Source organism: Mytilus galloprovincialis, chromosome 3, assembly GCF_965363235.1.
Source record: "Mytilus galloprovincialis chromosome 3, xbMytGall1.hap1.1, whole genome shotgun sequence".
In the NCBI taxonomy this organism is placed as follows: Eukaryota; Metazoa; Mollusca; class Bivalvia; order Mytilida; family Mytilidae; genus Mytilus; species Mytilus galloprovincialis.
The window spans coordinates 4527712-4553665 of record NC_134840.1 but is presented as its reverse complement, the minus strand read 5'-3'; the positions used below and the strand labels follow the sequence as shown (position 1 = coordinate 4553665).

General features: G+C 31.5%; 1 protein-coding gene across 1 annotated transcript; it reads left to right on the top strand.

Annotated features, from left to right (window-relative positions):
- The first annotated feature begins 1986 nt into the window (after window positions 1-1986).
- On the top strand, window positions 1987-25676 carry LOC143066982 (uncharacterized). Its single transcript, XM_076239879.1, has 7 exons — window positions 1987-2005; window positions 2837-2952; window positions 17075-17202; window positions 20220-20357; window positions 21395-21476; window positions 21739-24078; window positions 24112-25676. The coding sequence occupies exons 2-6, from the start codon at window positions 2889-2891 to the stop codon at window positions 22020-22022; spliced, it is 696 nt and encodes a 231-aa protein (XP_076095994.1). The 5' UTR covers window positions 1987-2005; window positions 2837-2888; the 3' UTR covers window positions 22023-24078; window positions 24112-25676.
- Window positions 25677-25954: the final 278 nt, after the last annotated feature.

The following is a 25954-nucleotide window of genomic DNA, read 5'->3' as shown; positions in this document are numbered from 1 at the left end:
TAGTATTTGGTTTCCTCATGTGTGTGTAGCCTGTATTTTTTTCTCAGGAAATGATCAACCATATTCTTTAAGCTATTTACTATATTATGGGTTTTATTTATGATATTTTCTATCATAAAAAAATGACATGTAAATATTGTCAAGCGAAAACCTATAGTTGTTTTATAGTGCATTATGGGACTTTTTAATTAGATTGTGTCGTCAAAGAGACAACTTCAATTAAGGCAACACCTGTTTGAAAAATGTCCATGTAAAACTTCAGTTTAGAGTAATTAAACATAAAAGTTCAAACTGTGAATTATGTTACAAAGGTTGACTGAGCATGTCGCACATGTAAAATATGTTCATTTTTTAGAGCTACTGTGATGTGCATCGTAAGAAATTAAACAAAACACGTGATGAGTGTATGTAAGAAGTTGGATGCAATTAATTTATACATGTATGGAGTCTCACAAGTTTTAAAATTCATGTATTAGATAATTTAAACATTTTTTGACTCAAAGGTTTTTTTTTTAAATCACAACTATGATCTTTTGAAATATAGAATTTATTATTCTAATCATTTCTACTGTTCATGTTGAAATTTCCTGTACATTTTACACTCGTTTATTGCACTCTTGGTCATATTTCATCCTTTTATCTCAAATCACACATTTCTAGTATTTTGTATGACATGCAAGTCTATACAGTCCATAAAAAGCTGACGGAGTTTGCCATCATTTATAATGTTTACCGTTTGATATATTGATTTGTCCATGGTTTGACAGTGGCGGATTCAGAACGTTTCCTAAGGGGGGGGGGGGGGGGGGGCTCTGACTAACCTAAGGGGGGCACGCTCCATTCATGCTTCAGTGATTCCCTATATAATCAACCAAATTTTTCCAACGGGCTCGGACCCCCAGCTCCCCCTGGATCCGCCTATGTTTGATCTAATAGCAGTATTTTGATATAATTTGTTCTAGTTCTGCACAATATAGGATTAAATGTTTCAGATCTTCACTGTCCACACCAATGGATTTAATTTTGGGTCAAACTTTCCTCTTGATACATACACGTTTGAGTATATATTTTTGTCTTTATTTGTCTAGCCTAAAAATCTGTTGTGCAGCCCCCCCCCCCCCCCTTTACACTTTTTCAAGTAGAATAATGTGCTTGTTTAGGCATGTGATGTTGTATCTCTTAACGATGAAATTTTCATTGTTTCTTGTTGGTATATATTTTTCCAGTATCCCATTTGGAAAAGGAACTTAACTACTTTAAACGAAAATAGCAATTCAGAAATAGCCGACCGTTTTCGCTAGAAACATATCGCTTACCAGTACATATATATCAGTCCCAATAGTGTATTGAATGATGAGAGTAATTTCGGAGTACGGTTATTCGTTATTTCTCTAATATTCCAGGTACTCGGGACGGGACAATCAGTTTGTTTTCCTTCCCCCTTTTCCAACCCCGTTTTCTGTGGGTTTTTTTTTCATATCAATTATTTTCTTGTTTGTTTTTCTAATGTGTGATGCTTACATAAATTTACAAGAAACAATATAATGAGTTAACGATTTTCTATCAATTTCTAGTTTTAACTGAATATCCGGCCATGACGCGGGTCACTTTGATATTTTATTAGTGACCGCTGTGGATTAAAGTAAAACAGCACTGTGCCTAGATAGCAAATTGAAAAGGACATGTTGTTTTTAATAAATTTATGATAATGTAATGATAACTTGGCACAGAAAAATACAAAAGGATCGAAAATAATATAGTGGCCGTTTTTTAGGAAAAAAGGGGAACTCTCCTCACAGTCTTCATGTATCATTCAAGTATTACATGATTAATAACTATGCAAATCCTTGCTCTATCAATATCATAATGCAAACTGAAAACCAGAGGTTCATGATGTTTTCACGTTACGCTTCATTAAGATGGATTTTAGTAGAATTTCCGAAAATATCTCATATCCTTTCCGGTGAAGAGTTAATTTTAGAAAATTCATTTCCGTAAACAAAAAGTAAGTAACTTCATCTTTGTTTGTAGTGTTTCAACACACAATGCTATCCGTATTATAGAAGTTTTAACACTAAATGTCCCCCAAAAAGATCTAACTGTTGTGTAACCATGAAGTAATGTAAAGCGTCCTGTATTGTATTGACAGACGAAACTTTCAAAAATGGGACAACATATTTTCAGATTTTTACTATTGCCTTTTGTTTTGATTAAACACGCTTGTCATTCTTTAAACGAATATAACATGCAGATATTTGATGCTGTTCCATTTGTTTTATTGATGTCCGTCACGTTACCCTCTACCAAAAAATGTTTATATTCGGTACTTTTGTTATTTTACTTTTGTATCTTACAAAATTACTCTTTTTCTTGCGCCACCCGGAAGCGTTGAGTATTGATTAAGTTTGACAGATCAACGTAGAATGTAGATGTTCATGTAGAAATGATTAAATCCCTTTTGGAAATCAAAGCCCTGAGCAATCGGCCACCCTTAGAGGACTTAATTTATAATCACAAAAGGGATTATTCATCTCATAGACAACATTTAGGTCATAAGTTTTGCTCAAAATTACACTTGTTTTATTATATATGTTTGCTGTTCAACATTTTAAGCAGAAAACCAATTCTGTCAAATTAAATTTGGGCCACTGTACCTTCTTCTTCTTCTTCTCTCTGTATTAGCTTCCTTTATAAGGAACACCAAGGATTATCTCCAAGTAAAAGTATTATGTACAGATTAAAATATATGGTGATATATATGTACCACTATGTTTGAGTTTGAGCCATAACATTTACTAATGTTCTTATCATAATTTAGTACTTGCTTTTACTTCAGATATGGAGCTTGAGTCTAGTGGTAATCAGCAGAAGTGACAACTACAATAAATATGTCTCCTGCATTTTCAGTTTTCTTTGTAATCATACTCTGTAATTCTGTGTCAATTGTCCAAGGTAAGATAATTATGTGTCAACTGACCCAGTTATTATAAGATAATTGTGTGCCAATTGTCCCAGATAAGCTAATTGTGTGTCAAGTATCCAAGGTAAAATAATTCTGGGTCAATTGTCCCAGGTAAGATAGTACTGTGTTAATACCCAGGTAAGATAATTCTGTGTCAAGTTTCCAAGGTCAGATAATTTTGTGTCAATTGTCCAAGGTAAGATAGTTGTGTATCGTCCAAGGTAAGATAATTGTGTGTCAATTGTTTAAGGTAAAATAATTGTGTATCATCAATTGTCCCAAGTAAGATACATTTTGTAATACTGTGTCAAGTGTCCCGGGTAAGATAATTCTGTGTCAATTGTCCCAGGTAAGATAATTATATACGTGTCATGTATGTCTGATTTTTATCCCCTGTCCTTATTTTACATTCAAAAGTTTGTCAGCAAATTAAACATATAATAACATTGTTCATGCATCACCTGAGTCGATTTGTAATGCATTTGCGAATTATTTCGAAGATCTGTATACACCAGCTGATACGTTAACGTTCGATGATCCGACCCTTAATGAAATGAGTAAAACTTACCGCGAATTTGAACGTGTATGCAAAGCTGATGAAGACCTATACTTACCTGGTGGAATTATTTCTTGTAATGATGTAAGCTCTGTTATTAAACAACTAAAACGTAGAAAAGCGTGTGGCAATGACATGATCCAAAACGAACACTTGATATATGGTGGACCAAAAGTTTTGGAATGTCTTTCCATTTTCCTGAATATTGTTGTAGAGAAACAGCAAGTTCCTAGTGACTGTCAGAAAGGACTGGTTGTTCCCTTGTTTAAAGGAGGCCATTAGTCTAAATTGAGCCCGGACAGCTATCGACCCGTGTGTTTATTATCTAGTGTATTAAAGCTTTTTGAAAAGATAGTACTTATCCGTCTACAAACATTTGTCATATTACCAGAGACGTTTCCTAATCCTCTCCAACATGGATTTCAAAAAGGTCTTGGATGTCTGACTGCGTCTTTTTGTCTCCTTGAAACAATTTACCATAACATAGAACAAAATAGCAAAGTTTTTGTAGCGTTTTTAGACAGTAGAAAGGCCTTTGATACAGTATGGCGCAAAGCACTTATGTTTAAATTATTCAATTTGGGTGTCAAAGGGAAAGCATGGTCCCTGATTAATGATACATGTATGTATAGTAAAACACAAGGTTCAGTTGTTGTAAATAAATGAAAATCAAATAACTTTGTAGTCAAAGAAGGTGTTAGACAAGGAGGGGTATTGTCTGTTTTTTTGGGGAAAGACGGCTTCAAGCCGTCAATTCCCTAATGGGGTTGGCCAGAGTATCATTCCCTCACGTCAATCATTTTGTTTTGATAGTTTGGAAACCCCCTCAAAATGTCATACTGAAATTGATGACAAGGAGAACAGATTGACTTTAAATACATTTTTTACACATTTCCCTTCTTATCTCGTGAAATTATCGTATATTGAGCTTTCCCTTACACTATATACGTTTCTTTTACAGTCCGGAAAAATCAGTATTACGAAATATTCTAAATATATCTAACCTAGTGACGTCATTGTTGGAATGCCGACCTACACAGGGATATCCTTTATTCATTATAAAAATCATTCACAGTATTTGTATACTAATTTAAAATCCGTATTTGTTAAATGTAAACCTAATGATGTTTGCTGTAGTGTAGATGATTCACACACCAACATGCAATGCTTTAATCTGAGGCTATAATCAGATAATTTGTAGGTCAACTTTCGCGGTAAACAATGTCTTCTTCTTCTTTGTATAAGCTTCCTATAGACAGGAACACCTCTAATGATATTAGAGTATATATGAGGGTAATTTTGTGGATAATTTTTTTTTGTTTTTGTTTCTTTACAACTATGTACAGCACATTATGTGTATGTTTGTTATTATATGTACTTTTTGGTTTTGTTGTGTCTTTTAAAGTTATATATACAGATATTGCTTTTTAACTGGTTTATTATCATATGCTTATCTTATTTACATGTGACGATGATGTGTTTTTCCTATTCATGCAAGTGACAATAAAATTACCTATATAATAGATGCTTACATGGGTGTAATTTACATAGGGAGTTTATGATGTTAAAAGAAAAAAAGAAAACTTTTTAAAATATCAACATAGTAGCCAATGCTTAAAATCTAAAACATATCTTTCATTTCATCTAGATATGATATCCAACTTTGCTCAGTATGATAAAACAAAATTCATATTAAAAATACATTATGATTTTAATATAATTATTTTGTGCTTTATTTTAAGATGTTTGTACCATTTAAAATTTCAATGGTTTATTCTGTAAAAACAAAATCCTATTCAGTTTACCTTAAAAAAAATAGGAAATTAAAATGGATAAAAGTATTAACAACGTAATATTGACTAAAGGAAATTAAAAAAAAAACAACAACAAAAAAAAAACAATTAAAATTATTACAAACAAGATTAAAAGCCATGATGGTGATGTTAAAAGTAAAGACTTTATCTGCTTCACTTGTAGTTTTAAAATTACTTTCACAAAATCATAATCATTATATATGGTTGTTGTGCTTGCAAACGGGTGATTTTCACCTTCATGTTGATATTATTATCAGAATATATCCTTCAATGTCCTTTTTCACTTTGAATATAGGCTTTTGTTTCAAACCTCTACACACGTATAACTGTCACTACATGTATATATTCATTGGCACATATTATTTGTTGTTTAATGCATCCAGTACTTCTATTCTCTTTGCGTGAAGTTGGAATAATAGATTTCTACATTTTTCTTCTATCTTGGTCATGAGTTCACTACTTATGTTCAGTGTTTCTTTGAAATTATTACAATCCAGTATCAATTGTGTTATTTCCATCTTATTGCAGCAGAAAGTATTCCATTTAATTGGATCAATATTATCCAATATTTCCATTTTCATCTCTACATAGTATTTCTCTCTTATAGTACTTAACACTGGACAAGAGGTAACCATATGAATAATGTCTTCATTTTCTGTATTGCACAGCTGACATAACGGTTCTGCTACAAAGTGTGTGAACTTGTGTTTGTCCGACTGTAAGATATATGCTCCCGTCATCATTCTGGCTTTTATAATTGCTTTTCTTAATTCAAGTCGTGGTTGATTTTGTAGATTCCATACTTGAGCTGTTTTTCCAATTTCTAAATTTTCTATGTTCATATTTTTTAGACTGGTTTTATTACGAGCTTCAGATTTTAATTGAGCATTCCAATATTGGTTTACTTTTTTCTTTATTTCTTCTTTCCATATATCTCTTTTTGGAAGATTTTTCTGCAAATAGTTGATGGAAGGAAGATCATACATCTCAAGTATATTCAGTATCCTGCTGAAAAAACTTTTCTTGTTGTCATAGTTAGTGGCAATTTGTCTAATCATAACATCTTTAATTTTGCTGTTGTCACATGATAATATAGAGTATAAAAGTGATAAATGTCTTTTATGTATTTCAGCTTCTATAGGCAATGCTCCAAGTAGTAGTAGTACCACAGCATTTGATGTTCTTTCTGGTAGTGACTGTAGGTGCCTCAAGTTTTTCCTATGGAATATCTCTAGTTCCTCTATATTTGATTTTGTTAAAGGTAGTACTTCTAAACCATATGTTAATCTTGGTATTACATAGGTTTTATATATTTGGTATGAGATTGCAGGGTTAAGTCCATTTGTACCGTGCACACCAGAACCCATAAGTGCATACTTTGTTCTTCTAGCGGTTTGTATTCTTTCTTTGATGTTGAAGTTATGTTCTTTTCCATCTGTTCTCTTTATTCCTAGATGCTCACTACAATCAGATGTTTTTACAACTTTGCCTCCCATTGTCCAGCTGTAGCTAGATTTACGCTTTGAACAGTCGATTATTTCTGTTTTGGTAGGATGTATTTTGTAATGATGCTCTTTAGCATATCTGTCTATTACATTCAGCATTACTTGTAGCTCATACTCGTTGTTTGAGATAAAGGCTATATCATCTGCACAAGTTGGTGCCCCTACATATATGTCTCCCAAATGATAACCCAAAGAGTTCTGTTCTAGTTCTACTAATAGGTCTTGTACAAATATTTTGTATAAGTGTGTTGAAAGTATACCGCCTTGCCTTACACCTTGCTTGATTTTAAATGGTTCACTAAGTCCATCCATCCATTTTACTTTGGAAGTAAGCCCTTCATATAGTTCTGTTAGTATTTTCCAATAAGTTGGATGCATATTTTGGTCAATAGCCTTATCCATTAAGATGATATGCTGTACGACATCAAATGCTGATTGTACGTCAAGAACAGATATAAAGAAGTTTTCAGTTGGTTTTTTTATTTCATATCGAGATTCTGATATGAGCAGGCTTGACATGATTGGTGACAGTCCTTCTGTAAATCCAAATTGTAGGAGTGTTTCTGATTTTAGATTAAGCTTTTCCAGAAAGGCATATTCAAAAGTTTTTCCAATAGTAGGTGTTACTGTTATTCCCCGGTAATTGCCCATAACAGTTGGATCTTTTTGTTTTTTCAGTACTGGTGTAAGTATGCCAAATTTAAATGATACTGGTACTGTTCTTTTCAATATTATGTTGTTAAATATTGAGGTTAGCACAGGAGAGACGCTTGATTTTGAATTTTGTAGATGCTCAGCTGTTATTCCAGATTCATCTGCACTTTTTTTAGTATTGAGCTTGCCAATTGCCTTCATGACTTCAGACTCTGTAAACTGTTCTGGGTCTTCAGCTTTGTCTATTGCTTGTTCGTACAGTTGCTGCCTAATTTTGCAGAGATTAAGATAGCCATTTTCATATATATTCTCTTTTGGTACACTAAGATCTTCATAGTATTTGGCAAAACTTTTCCTTTGTTCTTCAGGAACATAATTATAATTTTCATCAATTTTCAAGCAATTTGTTGAGGTTTGTTGATTGCTGCGATTCCTATTTATGAGTCTGTAGAAAAGTTGAGAATTTGGGTTGTCCATTATCTGCTGGTAGAGATTTTGCCGACTAAGTGCTTGTTCCATTCTTACTTTACTACGCAATTTTCTTTTCTCATTTCTTAACATTGTAGCCATAGGATGATCTTTCTGTTTACCAACTTCTTGCCATTGCTTATATAAATCTCTGCATGATCTTAGCAGTATTTGTACCTCTGGAGATGCTTTCCATTTTGGTCCCTTCAGCTGTAGTAGTTTTTTTGGGATTGTAATGTTCCCTGCTCTTATAAGGCTGTTTGTGACCATATCCATCTGAGTGTTGACATTGTTTTCTTCAATAATTGATGTAGAATCCTGCTGAATGAGGTTATTGTATTGTCTCTTATCTATTTTATCCCATTGGAGTTTGAACTTTGCTTTTTTGTTCTTAATTGCAGGTTTTGTATTTGCTGGTATCTCAATTGTAGTTTTCACTGTCACTGAAGTATGTGCTGAAAGATTGATACTTGATTTTTCATCTATATTATATTTTGAGATAAGTTTTTTGTCATTTACCAATATATAATCAATCTGTGATGAAGATGACCAAGCATGGTGAAAAAAGGTATGTCTTTCATCTTTATCTACACCTGTAGAAAGTCCCATCTCGGACACAAAGCTTTTAAGTATCTTATCATGCTTATTGTTCCTTGAATCCAGTAACGTTCCATTTAGATCTCCACAGAGTATAATTTTATGAGATTCTTGATATTTTTGTATAATATCATATACTATGTCTAAACATTCTCTATATTCATATTGAGAGTCAGTGTTACATGTTGGCATGTATGTATTTATAATACAAATATCTTGAGACGTTGTTACTAGAATTGCTATTACTCTTTCATTGCCATCCTTTAGTTTTTTAACATTATTAGTCCATGAATTTGGCCATAATATGGAAACCCCCCCTTTTCCTTTTGGAAGTTTAAAGCTATCTCTTGGATCATTTGTGTCTGAACATCTCGTATGATTTTCCATTGAAGGTATCAGGTTTTTTAATTCTCGAATTTGGAAGTCCCATAAAAAGTGTTCCTGAAGACATATGATTGTTTTTGCTAGATCTAATGAATGTAAGAACGCTATATTTGTTTTCAGTCCTTCAATATTGCTTGTAACAATTTCTATTGATGAATTATCTCCCTTTTGTTTATTATTGTTTGTGTTTGATCTGGTGGGCGGTTTTCTTGGGCTAGCATCCGAAAATTTTGCATTTCAGAATTGTTTTCTTTGTTGCTGCTGTTTGTTGGTATTTTTGAAATGCTCTCTCTACATGCTCTATTTGTATTCTTAGCTATATTCTCCTTCTGTCTTGTGATTCTTTCTACGTTTTCAATATTGGTGTAAGAATCAGACCTCCTAGTTGTTCTACCTTCTATAATAGAGTTTTCTTTACTCCTATGACTATCATTTTGAATACCTGTACTTTGTTGATCCTTTACGTTCTGTATTTCTGAATTTGCGAGACTGTGGTGAGATTGACTTGTTACTATTGGAATGTCATCTGCATGATTTATTCTCGCCTTGATATTTCGACAGTTAATCTTTGGATGAGGTAGCAGCCCTGGTTTTGTATGTTGTTGGATATTCTGGGGATTCAACATCTGGTTTGAATCGTTACGTCTTTGAACATTTGGCTGATTTGTATGAACGTTATAGCTTAAGTCGTTAGGCATTCCATGTGGACGTGTTCCTTGATGTATATGTTGATTTATTACTGGTGTAGAGTGGGTATTAATTCCTGGCATCTGTTGTTGATTCACATTTGTTGGTGTTTTATACTGCAAATTCATATATGTTGGCATTGCATGGTGCTGATTCACATATGTGGGTGTTCCATAAGGTTGATTATACTGCTGATTCATATATGCTGGTGTTCCATTATAGTGATTCACATATTCTGGTGTTCCATGAAGTTGATTCATATATGTTGATGCGCCATTATAGTGATTCATATATATTGGTGTTCCATAATGCGGATTCAAATAGGTTTGTGGATCATATGTTCTATTCATTCCTGAATGTAAATTTGGCATTGAGGTATATTGATTCATGTATGCTGTATGTATATTACTTGGTGTTCCCCTTTGAGCAATGCCTGGTTGTATTGGCCATTGTCCTGTGCATATATGTGGTAAAACAGGTGGATGCTGTTTTGCTTGTATTGCAATTTGAGTTGTTATGGCTGTTTGTATGCACATGTTTTGCATCATTTGGGTTTCAATTCCTCGTAGTCTTTGATCAAGGAGCATGTCTTTGATGTGATTTTGTGCCATATGATCTTGTTGGCAATATTCTCTTGCATGAGCATTTTGATTTGACGTCTGATTTTGATTTGACGTTTCTTTCCCAGCTTGAATGGCATCAATGACAGTTTTCATGTGTCTTATTTCATTTTCTAGGTTCAGTATCCTAGTTTTTTGCGTCACTATTATTTCATCCTTCTCAGATGTTTTTATTGCTGGATTGGATTTAGTACATTTTCTCTTCTCACCTGTTTGTACTGGTGTTTTCCCTCCATTTTTTTTATCATTTGGTTGGCCTGCTGTGTTATCATCGGTGAGTCTTTTACCCGTTTTGCTTGGCTTTGGTGACTCGACTGATTTTAAAATGGTTTCTTCTTCTGGATCCGGTTGGAATGCATTTTGACTAGACTCATTAAGAGTGTTTTCATCTACACTTATCAGTTTTCTAGTACATTGTACTATCTCGCAACTGGCTATGTTTGTATCTTTATTTTTCTTTGCGTTATCTGCATTTTGTGGATGGTCTTTTTCTCTATTTGCATTTATATCATTTACTGGTTGGAGAGCCGCAATAATGTTGGATTCTTCATTAGCATCACATTCCAGATGGTTCCTATTTTCATATAACATATCATCGTTACAAAAACGGCATATATATTCAATATGTTTTAATGCTTCATTTCCAATGTTACTTGCGATGTTTTCACATTCATAATGGTACCAAAAGTCACACCGGTCACATCCAATTCCATCGTCTACATATTTTCTACAGCCTGGACAGATATTTTTATCAGATTCTATATATTGAGTATCTAGAATTGGTCTATTGAAGTTCTTGGATTGGCTATTGTTCATATTTTTGAATTGGTCAGCCTGATCATTTTCTGGATGGATTTCCTTGTTGGTTATGGACTTCTGTATCACTTTAGAAGTGTAGTTTTTCATCTGAGAGAGATAAGATTCAATACTTTGGTTGAGGAGTTCTATTTCGTTGTATTCCTTTTTTACTTTTTCGCATAGGCTATCGAATATATCATTTATAAATAGGTCCACTCTTTTACCATTCACATTCATTGAGCAGCTGGTATGATAGAGATTGATTGTAAACTTCAGCATAGTGCCTACTTGGCCATTTTGTTTTTTATTGTATACTCGATAACAGGAGTCAACAGTTAACCCTGCGTTTTCCACGCCATCTTGTTTTTGTACAACTGAATACGATTTGCATTCCTCAGAATTATATAGTATTTCATGGATCTCTTTCTTTATAATTTCATAGGCTCCAGTACTCATTTCAACAACGAAATTCTTTCCTGATTTTAATTCATACATGAGATGTTGTCTTTTGCACGCTTCTGATTTCTTTTGCAATGCTTTCTCCTTGTCTAATGTATATGATCTTGTGTTTTTTGAGGATGGATGTAAATCTCCCATGGAAAAGGTTTTCCTCATCTTTCTGAGCTCCATTTTTACTTTTTCTACCTTTCTTATTAATTATTTATTTATTTATATAATCTTTTATTTATTATTTCTTATCTTTCTATCTTCATTAAATTTGAAGTTGCTTAATTTATTTTCCACTAGATATTGCTTTATTTATCAAAGGTTTCAGGACTTTGATCTAAATAGGTTATTCCAAGTGAGCACAATGGTTTAGCGCGGAGTCCCACACTGACCTTACTCAGTATTTGGATAACCAGTCACAATGTTATGGTATAGCGCGGAATCCCACGCTGACCTCAAATTTTGATGCCCTGATTCCTTCAATAATATAAAGTTGGATTTTTTTTCTCTTATTATTATAGCAATTTGTTCTGCCCTTATTATCTGCTATGCACTATAATAGGTTAAATGTCAATTTTTTTTTTCTTTTTTTTTTTCTTTTTTTTTCTTTCTATTTTTTTCTTATATTATTCTTTTTACTACACTATAGCTATAGCAATCTGCTTTAACAGAAAATAACTTAGTTTGCTACATCTATTTATTTACATATTTATTTATTTATTCTCTTAATAAAAAAATAAACTAGAAAAAATCTTTAATCAGTTACAAGTCTCAGGACACTGGTCTATATAAGCTAATCCAGGTGAGCAACTTGGTATAGCGCGGAGTCCCACACTGACCTTACTCAGTATCTGGATAACTAACTACAATATTTATTTATTTATTCTTTAAATAAAAAAAATAAAATTAGAAAAAAATCTTTAATCAGTTACAAGTCTCAGGACACTGGCCTAAATAAGCTAATCCAGGTGAGCAACTTGGTATAGCGCGGAGTCCCACACTGACCTTACTCAGTATCTGGATAACTACAATAATGGTATAGCGCAGAATCCCACGCTGACCTCTAGATTTTGTTGTCCTGAATCTTATAATACCCTATATACCTTGTTATGAATTTCAAGTATGCTATCTTTTCCTTATCACCTGGTGTAATTAAATCATAAACACTACAATTTATTTTTTGTTTTGTTTGCTTTCTCTATAGTAAAATGTTTTTACAATATATTTCCAAGTCTTATTTAGATATAGCTTAATTGAAAGTTATTTTTTTTCCCTTTCTCTATAACCTTTTCTAATTCCAGAATTATTGTTTTTTTTTTTTTATTCTTTATTTATTTATATTATATTGCCCTTAATCCTACAAGAGGTGATATTTTATTATTATTATTATTATTCTACAGAATTATTATTTAAATCTGGTTCTCTGGCTTCAAGATGGTTGCCTGGTATCCAGCAGTCTTTAATCGTTTGTAGAGTGAATTTCATTAGCCAGGCTCTGGCTAGGTGGTAGTTAGGATGTATCCCGTCGTATAGTAGGGTGATATTGTACAATCGACGGCTCTTGGTGTCTCCGTGTCTATTGCTTTCCGTCTTGCCTTTATATTTTTTGGCTTGTCTATTTGAAGTTCTGTACAAGTCGGAGTTAAAGTTTGAAGGCTTGTGATTATTTTCTTGATTAATTTGTTGTATTGCTTGGTTTACTGCAATTATTTGACCTTCAAGTATATGATCTTCTTCTATTTGTTCTTCTTCCAAATCAACTGATCTTTTCTGTTTGTCTGCCTTCTCTCTTTGTTTTTTATTCCATTCAGTTATTGAAAAGAATGGAATTTCCAAAATGGTGCATTTGCTGTTGGGGGAGAGTTTTTCCAGATGTTTTATTATTTGTTTATATTTGGCTATAAGGTGGTCTACAATTTCCTGTGTATTTTGATATTTGATTTTTTATACTCCTAGTTTTTCTGTTCAGGTCAGTGAAGTCACAGGTTCCGATTAAGATGTAGAGCCAGATATCTTTTTCAATGAGTTGAAGTTCAGTCTCAAGGTTTTCCTCTATCCAGGACAGAGCAGAATTTGCGTTTCTTCCTCCCTCACACCACCATGTAATGTCTCTATGTTGTGGATGAAATTTTTGTTTTTGGATTTTCGCACCAATGCTGTCGCCTAAAAGAACTGGTTTATATTTCTACGGCCCTTCTGGTGTTGGTATTGGGCGATTTGCACTTTTCTTTAGTTTTGCCAATGACATGTATATATATAATTGATGAGTTTTAAATCTGTATCCACCGACTAAGCACAGACAACAATTATTTGTATCACCCGTTATACAAGCACAGACAATAATTCTTTGTGTCACCTGTTATACAAGCACAGACCAACACTTATTACAATAAAATATAAAACGTTAAACAAGTGGGCAAGCAATATGAAAATTTATAATGAAATTTGACAGGCTCGTTTCACGAGGTTAAATGAATAAATAAATACAGCAATAAAGTAATAAAGTTTTAATTTGTTTTTGGGTTGCTTTGTTTTTATCTTATTCTTTTTTCTTCTATGTATCAGTCACCTGGAGAAATTTCAATAAATATATTTATTTATATTTAATTGGGCTTATTTCAATATCAAGTTGATGTGTTTTTGTTTTGTTTTGTGTTTTTGTTTTTTCAATATGGCGCTCACGTGGTGGCAAAAATGGCGCCCATTTTTGAACACGTTAACTTTGATTTTTTTTTTTGTAGTCTCAGTGTCAACTCACGGTTTTGTTTGTGTTTGTTCTGTCTAGATGTATGTAAATGTGCTGTACAAGTATTAAACAATGTGCATAGCACGTGCCAAACTGAACAATATATAACTCAAAAACTCGCTGCTCAAATTTCACGTCTTCTTCTCTCAAACCTCATTTCTCAATGGGGATACATGAGATAGGGGAGAAAAACGGCAGTTTTCATTGTCTCTGTAAAGTTCTGTTTTTAGAATCTTCCTCCAATTCAGGAGCACCTCAATTGATGAGTAATTATACACTAAAATCAAATGTTTCTGAACACTTAAAATGTGACATTTAGTATATGATAAGTAGTCTTCTATATAAAAAAAATTTTGTGTACCAACATAATTATTGAAATGGTTAAAAAAAAAATTAAAAAAAAATAAAATGTTGCTTTTTGTAGTTTATACCTATTGAGATTGGGGAGAGCAACTGCAGTTTTCATTCTTTCTGTAAAGTTATGTTTTTAGAATCTTTCTCCGATTAAGGGGCACCTCAATTGATGAGTAATTACCCACTAAAATGAAAGTTAATGTATCTGAACACTAAAAATGTCACATTAAGTATATATATGATAAGTAGTCATCAATTAAAAAATAATTTTGCGTACCAACATAATTATGTAGTGGTCATTTTTTTTTTTTTTCATTTTTTTTAAATATTGCTTTTAAAGCTATTTATTCATGAATTTTACAGATATATCAAAATGTGGGATCTGGAAACAAACTTCACACAGCTTATATCAATCATATTTGATTTTATAAGTACATGTATCCCTGTGATGAGAGTTGTAACTGGGAAATTTATCAATGGAAAATTAAAACTGAATAGATTTTTCAGTCCTCACTTTCTTGAGAATACTGTCACAAAAAAATGAGAATGGTCTTAGCCTGCCGTTCAGTTGTACATAATTAAAATTCTAAAATATATTGTAGTAGTTGTTAAATTCAATTGAATTTTAGATAATTAACTCCCATCTTTAATTAAATGTTTTGATTTAGAAGGTGCAGATCTCATTGGTCCAAATTGTCTCTATGATGAATTCTTGACTAAGGAAATGAAATATCAATAAACAACAATTAGTTTCATTATTGTCAGCCTTTCTATATGTTCTAGCTGTTCTTTTGCTCATTCTTTGTATGTAGACTATCAAAAGATACCCCCCTACAAATTGAAACAATGGCCGTCTTTTCCCTCAGAGCTCTTCAGCTCTTTGATTTATACTAAGTGTTTATTAATGAACTAATTAATGAATTGGAAAGATGTAATAGAGTCACTGGTGTTAATTGTATAAAATGTTGCGCACCCTCATTTGCTGACGATATTACATGTATTGCAACAACACCACAGCGTTTACAACACATGCTGGATATATGTACAAACTATTCAAATAAATGGAGGTTTCAGTTCAACGGAAAGAAATCATGTATTATTCAATTCTCAAAATCCTCAATAAAAACAGACTATGACTGGAAAATTAACCATGAATCTGTACCTGTTGAAGACAGTCATATTCATCTAGGTATTGAACTAATTGGAAAATTAAACACACTTGCACGAACGACAGGAAGAGTAGAAACACGAACTTTACAATTGCCAACTTAAGAGGTGATAGTACGAATCCTTTAGTTCTTGTCAAACTGTACAAGTCAGTAGTAATTCCTACTTTTTTATATGGCTGTGAAGTTTAGTGTGACCTGAAGAACCAAGATATTACATAACTGAATAGACTTCAGCATTTTGTTGTAAAACACATACAAAAGTTTTAAGACGTCAACAAGATCAGATATGTGTGAAAGCATGGTTGGACTACGTAATATAACCTGTGACATTGAAAAACGTAAGCTATATTTCTTTGGAAAACTTTGTAAAACGAAAAACTCTTGTCTTGTAAAACAAATCTTTCTTCAAAGACTTTTTTCGTGCCTGTTAGATGGACGAAACCATATTGGATTTATTACGGACATATTAAATATTCTATGTAAGTACAATCTGTATGAATTTCTTATAACCTATATTAGTGATGGCAACTTTCCTGATAAGCTGCAATGGAAACGCATTGTTGTAAATGCAGTTGAATCAAAACATGATAATGACTGGCTGATTCGCATTAATTCGGACAATGACTTTAAGAGGTTCAAATATATTCATAAATCCGTATCTGCAGCTCATGTGTGGAAATTCCACTCGAACAGCTCTGAAATTCGCACTGCTTTGTTTATCGGAAAACTTATATCTACCGCTCCAAACCATGTTTTCAAATTTTGTGAAATTTGTGACCGTCCGTTCACTGACATTTTCGTACATGCATGCTTTGGCTGTACGTGTACATCAAATATGCACAGCACTTGGATGGACTTAATAATAGAAAACTTTTGTCTCAACCTCTATGTTGAACTAAGTGAATGTGATGATGAATCTTTATATACAATCTGTCTATGAAAAAACCCTTCAACTATGCTCAGTGATTCCGACTTAAGAGTCATTCAAGCAACTTTGCTACATCCATGTAACAAAATCTGCATCCAAATACAATCGTCAATTGAACAATATAGTATATTGCTAGCACATGTAATATCGACAGCACGCGATATAAACTCTTTTGCTTTTGAACTGTATATTGCGTATTGCTCACAACTTTATCATTTATATGTTCTGTTATTAATGTTTTAATGTATTGTTCATGATTATATAATTCATGTATCTCTGTAAAGAGGAAATAAAGATATGAATGACAGGTGCAATATGTCTGTTTTATCATCTATCCTTATTGCACAGTTCTTGTAGTATTTTATGTCCTGTCCTTATTTTTCAGGTGTAATATGTCTGTTTTATCATCTGAAATCAGATTGTGATTACAGACTGGATGGATTTGCCATGTCCAGAATCCAGGCCACAATCAATGAATGTAATGACCCAGTTGATATAACGTTAAGAATATCAGTAAGTATTTATATAATAGTTCTTGAAAAACTAGTCATTATCGTGATATATGGACTGCCCACAGGACAGTGGTATTGACTAAGATAGTGATAATGACTGAGCCGAAGGCGAGGTCATTGTCCCTGTCGCAGTCAATACCACTGTCCTACAGACAGTCCATGTATCACGATAATGACCAGTTTTTCAAGAACTATAATGTCTATTTCATTGAGCAACCATGTTTTGGAAAATTCTCATAAATTCAAAATGCCTACAGCGAACGCGAGTAGTTGTACGATTTCTATGGCAAAGAGTGAAGACCAGTCTTAGTAATACTGCCATTCATTCTAATGCAATTTTTGAGTATATAAATACTTAATCAAGTTATCTTTAATTTTATATAATAAACGAAATAAACATATAATAAACAATTCAACAACTTAGATATAATATTAAAAACAGGAACATGTTTTATAAAAGGTACATCTCTCTATACAGAAACCACGCCCCACTGCTCATTAACAGAGAAATCACGCCCAACGGTCATTATCAGACGGAAACCACGCCCCAACAATCATTATCATGTAAAAGTTTGTTAGCGACTGGTTTTCTGGTCCGTTTTTTCTGTTAATGACCGATGGAATTTATTACTGAAGAATAATGAATGTCATGTGACCCCTTTTAATCCAATAAGAGAATCTTATTCTCAACCGATATAAAATAAAATACATTATACTTCAGTATACTATGGTTCAGTTCATTGTTTTTCAGGAGTTAAGGAAGTTGGTTATTTGTCTTTGGGGCCAATATCAATATTTGCAATCAAATACTTATTTTGAGTTCCAAAAAATTAACTTCCAGTAAACTTGTCAATTAAAAACAATAAAGAAAAAATGTGATAGATAGATCATTACATGGCATTTCCATATTGACCCTGGTATTAGCCATTTGATTATATCAACCATCTGACTAAGCCCTCTGGGTTGATAAGAGAGTCTTGGTCTTATACAAGGGCCAATATGAAAAATGTAATGATATATAAATACAGACTGATGCTAATAAATGTACAGGTCTGTCTTTTTAGAATTTAGACCAAAGAAGCACTTACATGGTTATTTTTTTTGTTTATAATCAAAATTAAAATAAACCATATTTTATTGTAAAAATGCATGTCTTTTTTTTTATTATCTTTATTCAATTCTTCAACATTTATATACAACAGATATATTTCATATTTATACACAAAAATATCACAAGGCAATGTTTTTAAGTATAATGGCATATATAATCAGCACAATAATTAGAAATTAAATGTTATGACACCTTCGGTTTATTGTACCAAAATATTATTTTTTAAAAAGTGTTTCTCAAAAACATTTCTCATACATCTTGCATCACACAAATATTCATACAGGTAAGTTACATAATGTTTTACAGTGTATTTAAATAGTCTAATAAGATCAACATTACCGTTTAAATTTTTAAGTAAATTCCTTCTTCTGAAGATACAATATCTCGCTTTAGATAACATGAAATTGACAAAACTTACATTTACGCCTTTGATAGATCCAAATAAACCAAACATAAATACCTCTTCATACACTAAATTATCAATTTTGTCAGAATCAAGATTATCAAATAAAACTGACAACTTTTGTTGCATAAACAGATGAAATTCTACTAATTCAGAACATAATAAAAATAAATGAGTGACATTTTCTACTTCATTTTCACATAAATCACATACATTGTAATCTATAAGTTTCATAGTCATAAGTTTAGAATTAGTAAAAATACAATAATGTGCTATTTTGAAATCTAGATCCTTAAAAATGCATGTCTGTATGCTATTGTCTTAAATTGTTATTTTTTTTTTATTAAATCCATAATATACAAGTCACACATGATTTTATATTATTTCCTCTTAAGAAATTGGAAATGAGCAAAATTGTTTACATGCATACTTATAATAAGATAATTTTCAAATAAAATAATTTTCTAATAAGAAATTGCTAAAGTTATAAAGTTATAAGTCCATACATTCAACAAATGAAGGCATGTAATATCTTAGATTGTCAAACATCATTCCTTAAAGTTTGCAGTGAATGCATTGGAGAACTATTGGATTATCTCTCCTTAAACTGAAACTAAGCTTTAAAATATAACACTTTATAATAAGTTTTTTGTTATATATGAGTTATTCTATTAAAATGAGAAAGAAAGTAGGTATGTTTTATGAATGGAAAAGTCAATAACTTGACAATTTTAAGCAATTTGATAATCAACCACTTTATCTTTATTTCATATCCTCTATTAAAATGTCATCATTTTAACCTATATCATTGTCAGTTTTAATCTTTATCTTGAATGACTTGAAAGCAGTTTTCCTAGGGCTCTTAATTACCAATCAAAGAGTTTTTGATATTTATTTCAAGACTGCCAAAAAAACAGTTTATAATGTTTAGTTATGTTTTTTAACCAGATTTTTGTGTCAAAAATGTCGGTTATTGATTTGGGGATGTACGGCGGGCGGGCGGCAACCAAATGTTGTCCGTGCATTTACTCATGAAGAGTTCAACCAAACCTTTTAAAATTTTAATATGTTGTTACTGACAACAAATGGAGGTCAAGTTCAATAATGACGATTTTGACTTTTACCGTTCAGGAGTTACGGTTCTTGAAAGTTTAAAAAATGTCGTGTCCGTGCATTTTCTCATGAACCAGTCAACCAAACCTTTTAAAATTTTAATATGTTGTTACTGACAACAAAATGGAGGTCAAGTTCAATAATGACAATTTCGACTTTTACCGTTCAGGAGTTACGGTTCTTGAAAGTTTAAAAAAAATGTTGTGTCCGTGCATTTACTCATGAACCGTTCAACCAAACCTTTTAAAATTTCCTATTAGGAGTTTTGGTCCTTGTAATATTGATAAATGCCAGAACACAAATAAATGTTAAAGAATCCGGTTTACTGTCATTTTGACAGCTCTTGTTAAATGTTAAATCACTATCTATTAATGAATTTTACATGTTTTAGTGTGAAAAGCCCAAACTTGATTGGAGCAGAACATTTACAGGTGCCATAGATACAGAGGAACTGCCAGGATATTGGCAGAAGATTTACCTACAGGTTAAACAACAATATTCTTCCAATTCTAAGAAATATGGCATTCAGGTAACAAATTAATGTGTTCATAAAAAAATGGTTTTATATACCAAAAAAAGATTAATGTTGAGTGACTAAAATCTTAGAATAGTTCATTTTAAAACACAAATGATATATTTCAACAGTGTTGTTGACACCATGCGTTCTTCTAATGGTACGCAATAGTCTATTTCAGAAAATTTGTGGTGTTTTTTTGTTAAATTGGTATAATCTTGTCATTTCAAAAGTTCTAAAGACAACTCAAATACCTATTAAAGGAGAGATTGCCAAAAAGAATTTTCAAAAGTTTCATGTTTCAAAATATACACTTATTTTGAAGAAAACTTAAAACAAAATGGCTGCTTGAATTATACATGTATGTTTGTGTATGTCATTTGACTTTGACTTAAATTTGACACCCGCCGAACCTATTACAGTTTTTGTTTCTCTGTTGATTATATGTATGATCCCTAAGCTTAGTAAATGAGACAACAACTCTACAACAAAATGATTAAATGTTATGTAAAGAGCAACATAAATGTACAGTCTTCAATAATAGTCGAGTGATTTGAGCTGGCCCCTTAACTATAATGTATACCAGTTCAGAGAAATGGACACTAAAATTTGAAAGATAGAAATGAACCAAAAAAAAAAAAAACACACAAGGCTAATACAGGCTAGATATTCCTGACTTGGAACAGGCACATAAATGCAGTGGGATTAAACATGTTTAATGAGATCTCAGCCCTCCTCTTTTACCTCTTAACCAATGTGGAATAAGCAAACACACAGCAATATGCACAGTAAAACTCAGTTTAAATGAAGTCTGAGTCCAATGTTATGATAGATATAATGTGAACCAACTTATTTTCACAGATTCTGTATTTTGCATTTATCCATTTCAACTCACTTGTGGCATTTAATTTCATGATTGTAAAATTTACTGACTGAAGATCTATAAGGAAAAAGTCAAGTTTCACATATTATATTATTTTTCTGCACGCTTATATAACATTTAAGGTGCCAGTTCTATCAGGAGAGTTGATGATAATTAAATTATATTACAGGTAACAGTTCTATCAGAAAAATTTAAAAATGTAGAAATAATGAATTCCACATTAAAGCTTTATGGAGAGAGCTGCTCTGTCTGTAAGTATTTCATACAGAATTTTAAAAAAGTTTATGCTTATTAAAGATCTCTTTCATGAATAAAGAATATCTTTCACAAAAATTACTTTTAAATATATTGTTCTATATATTAAGGACAAATAATAGAGAATGTCCATTGGAGTAAAAAAAAATGTATGTTTTCTACACTTTACAAATATGGTTTTTATCCTTCAATTCAACACTGATCTTAAAATTATATAGTTACTTTCCTGTATAATTGTTATGTGTGTTTATTATTCAGTAAATGAGAGAGCAAAGATAGCTGTGGCAATACTAGGAACATTAGCAGGACTTGCTGTCATCGCTATTATTGTTGTGATTATTCTGAAGAAGAGAAGAGATAGAGCGTTATCATACCTATCAACACCCCCTCTCGTACAAAATGCAGAGCACCCAGAAAATACATTTCATGCTAATTCTATAAATGGTGGCATGTCTGATGAGACAACCTATCAAAACAGACCTGATTTTCAAGACATGGTCACTTATTCTGGTCTAACCAGAAATGACCACCAGAGGTTCTAATCTTTATTTATTGTTGTAATCATTACATAATCATTACAAAGATGTTTTAAGTACTTTACCATAATGGCAGTTTAAAATAATTTTGTAAAATGTGAAAGTACAGACTTTATTATGATACATATCCTATTTTTTCAACAATATAACACACAATACTGTAGAATTATATGATATAGTAATAGTAGTTATAGGTAAAACATTTTATTAAGAATCTCATACTTAACATTAAGGAATACGATTACATTTATTTATGACGCAGCCGTTCAGGTGTATTATATATTTTTACAAAGGGGGAACTGTACAAAGAGGAAACAATCTGTTTAAAGAGGAAACAATATTTCATTGTAATTGAATTATAATGTAGTCACAATTTTAAATAAATGACCTTTTGTATTTTCAGGGGGTTGGGAGGGTCGGGGTAAAGTCCAGGTTAACTGGTCAGTAAAAAATCGAAAACTGCCATTTTGAATCTCTAAATTTTTGTGATTTTTTCAATTAGTAACACAATATATATCTCACCTTAAAATCATTTCTGTTTGTTAAATTTTATTTTCTTCTAAATTATAGCATAATGCTTATTCATGTCATTTACATTTGATACCAAAAGCATACATGATACAACGATGTTATACTATTCCAAAGAAGAGAACAATGTTTCACAGAATTTTCCAGCAATATAATATTTTTACACCCAAATGAAGTCTTTAATGGGAAACTGTGTTTAATTTGTATTAAAATGACAATAACTGTATTGTATATTAAATTGCATCCATGTAAAATGTAGGTTTTACTGTAGCAATTGAGTTTACATAGTGACACGAAGCAGAATTGTCTTCTGAATGTACTGCATATTTACTGTACTTTAAATATGACAAATATTGCGTGTAAGGCGTATAGACTTCTTTTTATTTTCAATTACCATTGCTCAAACATGGGTTCAGTGTAATAAGATAAGTTAACTTTATTGATTTAAATGATTTTTTTTGTAAAAATGCATTTTTATTTTTCATTTTTATGGTGTTTTGGGTACAATGTTTAATTTTAAGAATGTATATTTAGATTTATATTTGGTGCAATACTGAAGATAGTGCCATGTAAGTGCTTAAACTTTTGTATTAAAAAAAATCATTTTGACTATGTGCAGACTGGATTTGTAAAAAAGTTTCCCTGGTACTTTTAATTACTTTGTAATCATGTTTTTTAAGGTTCTGAAGGAAGTTCAATTATTCTTAATTGAACCTGATCCAAAATTCAAATTTGAACAAGATTGCTTTAGTAAGACACCAAGATATCATTTAATCAATTAAGATAAGATTTGTATACTGGTTTTATGATTGATTTTGGCCGTGTTATAAGAACTGAATAAAAAATAAATTTATATCATAGCACAACTTATATATTTTTACAAATACATATAGTGAATGGGTTGTACATATACTGAATTCAGGGAGCTTGATACATTTATTTATAGGACCCCTTTGGTTTAATTATTCACTTATAAAACATGAATATTTCTATATGTTTTTTTTCTATATATTTAATTTGCTTAGAATAGATATTTATAGGCAGCAATTTTCACACAACAATTGTTAAACATATTCAAAAGTCCCCATATATAACCATTGATTCAAACATTTTTGTCATAGAAGTTTACATTTATGGCCAGCTTAATTTGCATATTTCCCATTTATATCTAGATTAGTGTCGTATTCTGTTATGTATCAAGGATTCATTATAAGAATAAAATGTCATGGTTGTGTTTATTGTTAGAATGAAATGTCATGGTTGTGTTTATTGCTAGAATGAAATGTCATGGTTGTGTTATATAAAATGTCCAACTACATAAAACCTGTTGAACATATTGTTAATACCCCAACAAAACTTGCCAATGTTTTGCCTGCCTTGCATTTGTGTGATATTCTTTTCTCATTGTATGCTCTCAAAATATAAGCAAATTCAAACATTTATTGGTTTAAATTGGCAAGATAGTTTCCTTTTTGTGATTTTTTTTTTAAAGAATGATTTAAAAGAGCATCAAAATAAAATTGTTTTTATGAAGGCTTAGCATCAAAATAAAATTGTTTTTATGAAGGCTTAGCATAATGTTTTGTCTCGCCTGCCTTGAAAGTATCAAAATGGAAGAAATAGGGATTACAATTGGGTGGCGACAATGTAAACTTTTTGTACATAGCTTTATTTTTCAATAGTAATTAGACCTGGATGCTTCATACCAAGTATGATGATGCCATATAATCAAATTATGTTATATTTTTGTCTGTTATATGTCTATTGTCCTTGAACTCATTTTCATGGTTCAGAAACTGCTTTTTTGGTAGTTTTTTGGTCATGTAAAAATCCCTCTTATAATGACTCATATGATAACAACATTTGGTTTATGGGATCTTTGCAAGGTCTACATGTCATCTGATCAAGGTTAGTTTTTCATGGTCAAGTCAATATCTCACATACCATAAGCTACGTGTCAACTATATTTGGTGTTAGAAATGATTAGGGGTGTATACTAGTACTACCTCCTTGCAGGTTTTATCTGATCTTGACATAACTTTTATGGTTAATTGGTCAATTCTATATGATCTTGACATAATTTTTATGGTTAATTGGTCAATTCTATCTGATCTTGACATAACTTTTATGGTTAATTGGTCAATTCTATATGATCTTGACATAATTTTTATGGTTAATTGGTCAATTCTATCTGATCTTGACATAATTTTTATGGTTAATTGGTCAATTCTATCTGATCTTGACATAATTTTTATGGTTAATTGGTCAATTCTATCTGATCTTGACATAATTTTTATGGTTAATTGGTCAATTCTATCTGATCTTGACATAACTTTTATGGTTAATTGGTCAATTCTATATGATCTTGACATAATTTTTATGGTTAATTGGTCAATTCTATCTGATCTTGACATAATTTTTATGGTTAATTGGTCAATTCTATCTGATCTTGACATAATTTTTATGGTTAATTGGTCAATTCTATCTGATCTTGACATAATTTTTATGGTTAATTGGTCAATTCTATCTGATCTTGACATAATTTTTATGGTTAATTGGTCAATTCTATCTGATCTTGACATAATTTTTATGGTTAATTGGTCAATTCTATCTGATCTTGACATAATTTTTATGGTTAATTGGTCAATTCTATCTGATCTTGACATAATTTTTATGGTTAATTGGTCAATTGTAAGTTTTCATGGTTTTGTCTGTTATTCCAAACTGAAAGAAATATTGTTTGTATGGTAAACATAGCAGTGTTTATCTGACATTGACCTTATTTTTATGGTTCATTGGTCAAAGTTCTATTACTTTAGTAAGGCCTGTTTCTCAGATACTTTAAGCTATTGGTGAACTATATTTGATGTATGGCGTATTCAATGAAGTAAACAGGCAAGAAATTTCAGCATGTTTAAAGGATTTCAAACAATGAGTTGTGATAAAAGCTTTCCAAAATGTAATCAAAATTTGTTGATATTGATTAACTTCCAGGGTATAATGTGAAGTGTTTTATGGACATTTTGTATAAATATTTTACATGTAGTTAGGTTAAATAATTGTTTAACTCTTAACTGTTGAATTTCCCTATTAATTATGATATATACTGAAATAAATAATAAGATTCATAAATTAATTGTTTTTTTGTTTACAAAGTTAATAGGATAATGTATTACTACTTGCCAACAATATTCCTATCAAAAAGGACAGAGCTGATGTTAGACTAGTCATATAGTATTAGTATCAAAGAAGATTACAGTATGGTATCCTGTCGGTTCAGTTATTGCATCATTACTGCCTAGTATGACAATAAATCAAAATTCGAATATGAATAGATCCAGTTTTTTGACATTGCTTGGCATCCTCTTAATTTCATTACTGTGGATTCATTAATATTCGTTGGATACCAA

Coding starts and splice junctions, on each gene's coding strand:
- LOC143066982 (XM_076239879.1), top strand. CDS start 2,889: ATGTCTCCTGCATTTTCAGTTTTCTTTGTAATCATACTCTGTAATTCT. Junction 2,953..17,074: donor TTCTGTGTCAATTGTCCAAG/GTAAGATAATTA, acceptor CTTATTTTTCAG/GTGTAATATGTCTGTTTTAT. Junction 21,477..21,738: donor TGGAGAGAGCTGCTCTGTCT/GTAAGTATTTCA, acceptor TTTATTATTCAG/TAAATGAGAGAGCAAAGATA.